The sequence below is a fragment of the Herpailurus yagouaroundi genome, unplaced genomic scaffold (genome assembly GCF_014898765.1).
Source record: "Herpailurus yagouaroundi ecotype Mexico unplaced genomic scaffold, PumYag 295, whole genome shotgun sequence".
Classification (NCBI taxonomy): Eukaryota; Metazoa; Chordata; class Mammalia; order Carnivora; family Felidae; genus Herpailurus; species Herpailurus yagouaroundi.
Window position 1 is genome coordinate 1,209,942 of NW_024412512.1, and position 8,934 is coordinate 1,218,875.

General features: G+C 67.7%; 2 protein-coding genes across 5 annotated transcripts in view; both read left to right on the forward strand.

The window, feature by feature from the left end:
- SF3A2 (splicing factor 3a subunit 2) overlaps positions 1-6,008 on the forward strand; it is an 11,092-nt gene extending 5,084 nt beyond the window's left edge. For all 4 annotated transcript variants that reach the window (XM_040461807.1, XM_040461809.1, XM_040461810.1 and 1 more), the window contains exons 3-10: positions 74-240; positions 1,476-1,547; positions 2,583-2,629; positions 3,058-3,167; positions 4,332-4,381; positions 4,464-4,604; positions 4,929-4,997; positions 5,094-6,008. In XM_040461807.1, coding sequence (XP_040317741.1) covers positions 115-240; positions 1,476-1,547; positions 2,583-2,629; positions 3,058-3,167; positions 4,332-4,381; positions 4,464-4,604; positions 4,929-4,997; positions 5,094-5,894 — 1,416 coding nt within the window. In that variant the 5' untranslated portion in view covers positions 74-114 and the 3' untranslated portion in view covers positions 5,895-6,008. The remainder of the gene's footprint in view (positions 1-73; positions 241-1,475; positions 1,548-2,582; positions 2,630-3,057; positions 3,168-4,331; positions 4,382-4,463; positions 4,605-4,928; positions 4,998-5,093) is intronic.
- A 114-nt stretch (positions 6,009-6,122) lies between these two features.
- Positions 6,123-8,934, forward strand: part of AMH (anti-Mullerian hormone) — a 3,585-nt gene continuing 773 nt past the window's right edge. Inside the window, exons 1-5 of the mRNA XM_040461707.1 lie at positions 6,123-7,212; positions 7,773-7,915; positions 8,197-8,305; positions 8,396-8,555; positions 8,632-8,899. Of these exons, the coding sequence (XP_040317641.1) occupies positions 6,774-7,212; positions 7,773-7,915; positions 8,197-8,305; positions 8,396-8,555; positions 8,632-8,899 (1,119 nt within the window). The 5' untranslated portion in view covers positions 6,123-6,773. The remainder of the gene's footprint in view (positions 7,213-7,772; positions 7,916-8,196; positions 8,306-8,395; positions 8,556-8,631; positions 8,900-8,934) is intronic.

Sequence of the window (8,934 nt, forward strand, 5' to 3'; positions counted from 1 at the left end):
GGGGGGGGGGGTCTCTCCTGCCCTGTCCCCTGCTGTGCCCTGCACTGTCACAGCCTCTCCTTTGTCCCTGCAGGTTTCGCCGGGGGGGTCTGGTAAAATCCCAACGCCATCACCATGGACTTCCAGCATCGCCCTGGGGGTAAGACGGGGAGTGGAGGCGTGGCCTCCTCCTCAGAGAGCAACCGAGACCGCAGGGAGCGCCTCCGGCAGCTGGCCCTGGAGACCATTGACATCAACAAGGTGGGTCCAACCGAGGGCAGGAAGCCCCCCTCCGTCCCGCGTTCCCTCGCTCTGCCTTCTGTCAGTGGAGCCACATTCAGTACACCCGCACCTGGTGCCGTTCGCCCCGCTGCCCAGCGCTCCGGGCCTCGGTCCCGGTCTGTAATCAAGGGAACTTGACCTAGAGCAGCTCCAGCTGTCCACCTCAGAGACCGCCTGCTGTTCAGAGTGGGGGAGGGGGGTTATCGCGTGAGCTTTTTGTGTGACCGACCGACCAGAGGCGTGGGGAATTGCCAGTGGCGAGGACTAGGACGGCGGCGTGTGGATTGACGTTCTGGCCATGAGCAGTGAAGGGCAACGTTTTATTTGGCGGTTCAGAGCTATCGGTAGACCGGGACTTGCCCGTCGGCACCGCGGACATTTAGGGCCAGAGCATCCTGGGTGCTGTCGGCAGCCCAGCAGCATCCCGGCCCCCACCCACTCAGTGCCAGGATCACCCCAACTGTGACAAACTCCGGCGTCCCCAGACGTCCCCCAGCGCGCCCTGGGTCCACGCATGGTGCCCCTTAGACTTCAAACTCCTCTGAGACGAGAGCTCTCACCCTGGGCCAGGCCTCACCTGTGAGGTCAGCTCTGTTCCCGTCCCCGTTTCCCAAGGAGACGAGGGAGAACCGTCACGGCCAACGACGACACAGTCACGGGACAGCGAGTTAGGATTTGAACCCCCGTGGGTCTGTGCCGCCGCCCCTCTTCGTGGAAGGCTGCGTGGCTGGCCTGGGAACCCCGTGCGCAGAGACCAGGGTCTCCACGGGCCTTTGTTGAGGCGTTTGCTTTTGTTCTGGTGTCTGGCTTGTGCCGCAGAGCTTGGCAAAGCCGGCGAGGTTAGCGACGGGCCCCTGGCCTGGCCTGGCCTGGCCTGGGAGGCGGGCGCCCAGCCGTGCCGTCCTGGCTCTGCTTCCTTCCGGACCTGGAACCGCCACCGGCGCGGGGTGGAGAACCAGTATCGTGGGCCCCCAGCCCTGCCGAGCGGCCTGTGTCCACAGGATCCGGGTGGGGGGGGCAGGGGGGGGAGTTGCGCGGTGCTGCCTCAGGAGGGCCCCGTGGAGCCTGGGCCACGGGCTCCTCCCGGCCCCCTGTCCTCGAACACCTGCCCGAGGGAAAGCAGCCTCCTCTGCTGCTTGGACAAAGACCGGGCTCTGGCTCTTCGCGGCGCGTGCGGGGCCACGGTCGCCGCTGACGGATGTTTCTCTCCCCAGGACCCTTACTTCATGAAGAACCACCTGGGCTCCTACGAGTGCAAGCTGTGCCTGACCCTGCACAACAATGAGGTGTGTTCTCGGCTCTGGGGTGGATTCTGCTGCTGCGCGTCGGGGTCCCCCACCGCGTGGCCCGGCAGCGCTGCCCCCTTTGTAGTTCCGGGACATCGTTCAGAGCCCGCCCGAGGGTGGAGGGGCTCGGGCCTGCTACCTCAGCAGACTGTGCTCTCGGGCACGTCCTTTAGGGGAGACCCTGCGTGCTCCGGGCACAGGCCAAGCACCCCGTCCCCGGTCTGCGTCCCCCCACCCCCCCCAAGTCCCCCTGCTGCGCCGTAACCCCCACTGCTACCGTTACTGCGGGAGCGCGCCGTCGGCCCTGGGCCAGGCCCGTGCCCGGGAGTTCTAGATCCGGTTTTTGGGATCTCGTCGGTGTGGCTCCAACTGGGCTCTTTCAGTGACAGGAGGTCGTAGTCCGCCGCGTGCGCACGGTGCGCAGATCCGCTCCGGAGCGAGTAGATCTGGCTTTCCCCTTTCCCGTTGTTGAGCGTTCGGGTTGTTTGCGGTCACAAGTGGTGCCGAGTCGCACGGTCTGTCCCCCTCGGCAGTGCTGACAGACGAGTCGGGTCGTTCTCGGGGGATGCTGAGCCGTGTCCCCCACCCGCTCGATGCCAGGACCGCCCCGGTCACGACCACCACAAACTTCCCCAGACGCCACCAGTGCTCCCCTGGCAATCGAGAAACGGGGAGTTTGCCCCGCTCCGTGTGGAGAGGTCCCCTGGGCTGTCGTCAGGTCGGACCCCGGCGGTCACGGGGCACGTCACTTGGGGGGTACCAGCCTCCACCGTGCAGCCGGGCCCACTGATCATCCCCCGCGGCGGTGGGCGGCGAGCCTTCCCGAGCCCCACACGCCGTGACAGCGGGCGCTCGCAGACGCCTTCTCCAGCTCGGTGTTGCTCCGCTTCGTGCGAACGTGCCGGAGCTTGTCCGTCCGGCAGCCACCCAGCGCCCGTCTCGAGGCAGGGCCTGTGGACAGAGGCCGGCTCCTCTCTGCCCTCCCCGCCCTCACTCACCTGGTCTCGAACCACCCGTGTGCTTTTCCCGCTGCAGGGGAGTTACCTGGCGCACACCCAGGGGAAGAAGCATCAGACCAACTTGTGAGTACCTGGGCCCCCTTCCGGCGCCCGGGGTCCAGCCCCTCCAGGAGCTGCTTCACGGGGTCTCCCGGGCCTTGGGGCCGAGCAGAGGGTGGGCGCGAGGAGGGGCGGGAGGTGCTCTTTCCCCAGCGGTCAAGCTGATCGTGCTGCGGCCTGGGGCTTCTGTAACGCGGGGAGAGAGGTGAGGGTCACAGAAGACCTCCTAGTGAGGGGCAGCACAAAATGTGATGGGGACAGAGGTGCCCCGAGCCTGTCCCAGCCCTGCTGCGTGCGAACCCTGGGACCCCCAACCAGCACCCCCACCCCCGTGCCCCTGGCCTCTCAAACTCCCAAGGTCGCTGTGAGGGTTGGACAGCTCCCAGCACCTGGGCCTGTGGCCTTGGCGGCCCGTGTGGGGGGCCACGGTGCCGTCTCTGTCCCGCCTACAGGGCCCGGCGAGCCGCCAAGGAGGCCAAAGAGGCCCCCGCCCAGCCGGCGCCAGAGAAGGTCAAGGTGGAGGTGAAGAAGTTTGTGAAGATCGGCCGCCCGGGCTACAAAGGTAATTCTGTCTGGGGGCGGTCTGGCCCGCAGCCGGGGCTGGGCGTGACCCCCAGCCCTGTCCTTGAGCCACACAGAAGCTGCTGTTGTCTGGCCCTTTGCTGCGGAGACCCCCACTTGTCCGTGCCTCTCCTGTTTCCCATCGGAAGGACTAGGCTGGGACCAGCGGCCCCCCTGGGCCCCCCCTTCCTGTGAACTTTCCCAGACAGCCCTAACAGAGTGTCACGGCTTCTCGGGCCCCGTGTCCCCATGTCTTGGGAGCAGGTGGTTCTTTACTGTGCTGTTGGGGGACGTGAGTGACCATGGAGGGGAGGCCCTTTCCTTGACCTTGGGACAGGGTGTTGGTGCTTCAGCCTGAAGGAGGAGAGGGTGAAGGTCTGTGTAAGAAACCACTTATTTAGTGGAACTGACGGCAGAGAGGAGGGTTCTTGGATCACCTGCCAGAAAGTAGGTTAAGTGGCTCCATTGGAATATAGAGGACTATGTTTCCGGGAGTTAGAAAGAAAAAGCTACCAGGCAGCTGTTCTAACTAAAGGTAGCGACATCTGTGCATGACTGGCACTCCAAGCCCGACACAGCAGCGCACAGGTCCTGGGGCAGGTCTGCTTGATAAGCTAGGGCTGGGATGACAGGATCTGAGGGGGTGGGGGGGCAGGTGGAGGCCACCAAAGGCCTTTGGGCCATGGTAGGCCACCTGGTCTCTGTCCTGAGTGTCACGGGGAGACGCTGGAGGGCTTGGGGGGAGCGCGGCATGTTCCAGAGCTGTATGGAGAGCGGTCTGCGAGTGAGAACAGGGCCACTGGAGGCCTGTGCAGGGCTCTAACGTGAAGGGCGTCCTCCCGGAAGCAGGGGCACAGACCCCGCTTGCTGTGTGTGCACAGCGTGCCCCCGCTTCAGATTCCGTGGAGTGTCGTCCCAGGCCTCGAGGTGAGGGCCACAGGGCCCGCATCCTGCCCACGCGCACCCCTGACTCCGTGACCTCAGCCAGGGACCCCACGGTCCTGGGCGGTAGCCGTCCCAGCTACACGTAGCCCTGGTTCACCAGCCAGACGACGGGCCCCAGCATCCTGCCCTCCCGTTCGCGGGTGGCGTTCGTCCACACCCGTGGTCCCTTAGCCTCCGGGAGCACGAACTGGCCTGGACCTGATCCCTTCGTGTGTTGCAGTGACGAAGCAGAGGGACACAGAGATGGGCCAGCAGAGTCTCCTCTTCCAGGTAGGGGCAGCCGGAGCCCGACTGGGGGTGGGAGGGGGTCCCTTGAACGGCGGCGCTGCCACCTGCCCTCCCCCCCACACAGATCGACTACCCCGAGATCGCCGAGGGCGTCATGCCCCGCCACCGCTTTATGTCTGCCTACGAGCAGAGGATCGAGCCTCCGGACCGGCGCTGGCAGTACCTCCTGATGGCCGCCGAGCCCTACGAGACCATCGCCTTCAAGGTAGCACCCACGGGGTCCCCCAGCAGCCGTCCCCCAGTGGGTCGCGGCCTCTGGAAGGCGGGGGAGCTGTGTGAACCGACAGCCGGGGGCTGGGCGTCCAGAGGTGGGTCCCCACCGAAGGGCAGAGAGCCTGACGTGACCCTGGTGGGAAGACACCCTTGTGTGGCCAGGCTGTTTGGGGACCCGTAATCCCGTCCCGGGCAAAGAGCACAGCCTTTCCCCGGGGCCCCAGGGCTGCTAGGTAGCCGGGCTGGGACATCAGCCGCCGCCACCCCAGATCCGGCGTGGTCCTCAAGGCCCCGCTCCACCCCCCTCCCCACACAGGTGCCAAGCAGGGAGATCGACAAGGCCGAGGGCAAGTTCTGGACCCACTGGAATCGGGAAACGAAGCAGGTGAGTGAGTGGGTCTGGGTCCAGGCGCTCGTGGGCATCTGCCCCGGCCGGCCTGTCCCCTCTGGACCGCCGCTCAGTCCCCTCCGTCTTCTCCAGTTTTTCCTCCAGTTCCACTTCAAGATGGAGAAGCCCCCAGCCCCGCCAAGCCTCCCTGCTGGGCCCCCCGGGGTGAAGCGCCCCCCGCCCCCCCTGATGAACGGTCTGCCCCCCCGGCCACCGCTGCCAGAGTCTCTGCCCCCGCCACCGCCAGGAGGCCTGCCCCTTCCGCCCATGCCGCCCAGCGGGCCTGCACCCTCCGGGCCTCCGGGCCCTCCCCAGCTGCCCCCGCCAGCTCCTGGGGTCCACCCCCCGGCATCTGGGGTCCACCCCCCGGCACCAGGGGTCCACCCCCCGGCTCCCGGGGTCCACCCCCCGACACCAGTGGTGCACCCCCCAGCATCTGGGGTTCACCCCCCTGCTCCGGGCGTCCACCCTCCAGCCCCAGGGGTCCACCCCCCTGCCCCGGGTGTCCACCCTCCCCCATCTGCTGGGGTTCACCCCCAGGCCCCAGGGGTCCACCCTCCAGCTCCTGCAGTTCACCCCCAAGCTCCGGGGGTGCACCCCGCAGCTCCCGCAGTTCACCCCCAGGCCCCTGGCGTCCACCCTCCAGCTCCTGGGGTCCACCCCCCAGCCCCAGGGATCCACCCCCAGCCTCCTGGGGTTCACCCCCCACCTCCTGGGGTCCACCCATCTGCTCCTGGGGTCCATCCTCCAGCTCCTGGGGTTCACCCCCAGCCTCCTGGAGTTCACCCCTCAAATCCCGGGGTTCACCCCCCAACTCCCATGCCTCCGATGCTGAGGCCCCCGCTGCCCTCCGAGGGCCCTGGGAACATTCCGCCCCCTCCCCCAGCCAACTAAAAAGCTGCCCCTTCTCCGGGCCACTTCGCGGTCTTGTCCTGTTTCTCTCCAAGCTATGTGCTCTTGTGCAGGGTTGTGCCATGTGTCCGGCGGTCATTAAACGGTCTCCCCTGACGCCCGAAGTGACCTGCTGTGTGGGGGAATGGGGGGGGGGGGTGGGGGAGGCTCTGTGGGTCAGTAGATGTGGTAGCTTCACTCGCTGCTGGCGAACACCCACATGCACCCCCACCGTATATGTGGGGAGCTTGGGGTTGGGGCCTCGGTGTCCCTGTGTCCTCCCAGGATGCCGGTGGGTGAAGGACAGACCCAGGCAGTCAGCAGCGGGTCTGGGCTCTCTCCTGCGGCCGCTCCCCCTCCTTGGGGTCTCCAGCCAAATGGCTGTGCTTCTGCAGCTCCAGGGTGCCAAGAGGCAGTGTGAGCGAGCACTTGGGGAGCCCCAGCTTCGCTGGGAGACCACCCTCCGGCCAAGCCCATGCACCCAGCGGTCTGAACACCAAGATCTCTGGTCCCCATCAGAGCCGGGTGCCGGAGGCCTCCAGGGCGCTTGCCCCCCGCCCCCATCCCAGAGCTGTTGATCGTCTGCGCTGTCGCTCCCTGGTCTGGTTCCCACTCCCTCCTGCAGAGGGGAAAACCTCATCAAGGACAGTCGTTGGACCAACTGGGCACGGGCGGCACTCTATCACGGGTAGGAAGATAGGCGGTCAGGCTGGAACAGAAGAGGCTTTGAGAGGCTCCTCTGCCTGCCCAGGCCCACGGTGGGGCACCAGACGTTGGCCCCCAAGGTCACACCCCAGAAGGAGATAGGGGCTTTGCTCCTGCACAAACATCCCGGTCTCCTCCATATAAGCCAGAGCAACACAGCCCCTCACAGCAGCCAGGATGCCTGGTCTGCTCTCTCCGCCGGCCCTGGTGCTGTCGGTGATGGGGGCTCTGCTGATGGCCGGGGACCCTGGGGAAGAGGTCTCCAGCACCCCGGCCCTGCCTGGAGGGCCAGCCACGGGCACCGGGGGTCTCATCTTCCACCCGGATTGGGACTGGCAGCCCCCGGGCAGTCCCCAAGACCCCCTGTGCCTGGTGACGCTGGACAGGGGTGGTAACGGGAGCGGCTCCCCGCTTCGGGTGGTGGGGGCGCTGAGAGGCTATGAGCACGCCTTCCTCGAGGCTGTGCGGCGGGCCCGCTGGGGTCCCCACGGCCTGGCCACCTTCGGAGTCTGCACCCCCGGGGACAGGCAGGCCGCCCCGGTCTCTCTGCGGCAGCTGCAGGCGTGGCTGGGGGAGCCCGGGGGGCGGCGGCTGGTGGTGCTGCACCTGGAGGAAGGTACGTAGGGAGGGGGCCACGGCCTGGGCGGTGCCACGCCGCCACCACTCTTTCCAGACCGGGTCCTGCCGGAGCCCAACTCTAGACCCATCTTGGCCTCCTGGGAAGGCTGAGGCTGAGGGCCCGGGAAGTGGGGGCCCTTCGTGTCTGGGGGCCGCAAATCCCCCAATGCTTTGCTTCCAAGCCCACCCTTCCCGCATCCCTCCTGGGAGGTGTTCACCGCCCCCCCACCCCACGAAGGAGCAGAAGGGAGTCGGGCTCCGCCCACACCCCCCCTCCAAGGGTAGTGTGTGGCCTGTTCCCAGGAGCTGCTGCAGGAAATGGTTTCCCAGGGGACCCTATGGGCTCCCCCCACTAAGGAGAGCCCCAGACAGAGACCCCAGGGGTGCTCCAGGCTCCTCGTATTGGGGCAAGGCCCTGCACCCGATGTCTGGGTGTCAAGCCTCTCCCGGTATGGGTGGGGGCTCTCCCCGCAGGACTGCAAGACGGGCTTCGGGGAGGGGCTGGGGCCTCGGTGACTCAGGTGCTGCCCCTTCCCTGTTTGTCCCTCCTGGCCACAGTGACATGGGAGCCGACACCCTCACTGAAGTTCCAGGAGCCCCCGCCTGGAGGGGCCGGTCCCCTAGAGCTGGCGATGCTGGTGCTGTACCCTGGCCCTGGCCCCGAGGTCACGGTCACAGGGGCTGGGCTGCCAGGCACCCAGGTACCGGGGTGTTGGAGGGGGTTAGTTCGGGGGCCTCCAGGAGCCCTCACCCAGCAGAGGAGGGGGAATGGGGTTTTTTAACTGTGCTGAACAGAAAGATTCCAAGTCCCCTGGTTGGAACCTTGAAGGGGGGTGTCAAGGGCAATGGGCAGAGCAGGGCTGGTGTCCTCGCCCGCCCCCCCCGTCGAGGTTGCAAGCGGGGGGCGGGGGATCTTTCTGTTCAGCACAGTTAAAAAACCCCATTCCCCCTCCCCGGCTAGGCTGAGCCCCCGTCTCCACAGAACCTCTGTCAGTCCCGGGACACCCGCTACCTGGTGCTGGCGGTGGACCACCCAGAAGGGGCCTGGCGCAGCCCCGGGCTCACCCTGACCCTGCAACCCCGCAGAGACGGTAGGCTCTCCAAGAGAGGGACCGGGCAATGGTGGGCGGCCCGCGGTCCTCCGCCCCCGCTCAGCCAGGCCCCCGTGCCCCGCCACGCAGGTGCGCCCCTGAGCACGGCCCAGCTGCAGGAGCTGCTGTTCGGCCCCGACCCCCGCTGCTTCACACGCATGACCCCGGCGCTGCTCCTGCTGCCGGGGCCCGCGCCTGCACCGCTGCCCGCGCGTGGCCTGCTGGACCAAGTGCCTCTCCCGCCGCCCAGGTGTGCGCAGGCCCACGTTGGGGGTGTCGGGAGGAGAACCCTGCACCTGTCCCTACCGCCCAACTCCGCCTTCCAGGCCCTCCCAGGAGCAGGCGCCTAAGGAGCCACGGTCCAGCGCCGACCCCTTCCTGGAGACGCTCACGCGCCTGGTGCGCGCGCTGCGGGGGCCCCCGGCCCAGGCCTCGCCGCCGCGCCTGGCCCTGGACCCCGGCGCGCTGGCCGGCTTCCCGCAGGGCCTGGTCAACCTGTCGGACCCCGCGGCGCAGGAGCGCCTGCTCAACGGCGGCGACGAGCCGCTGCTGCTGCTTCTGCTGCCACCCGCCACGCCCGCCGCCGGGGACCCCGCGCCGCCACGCGGCCCGGCGTCCGCGCCCTGGGA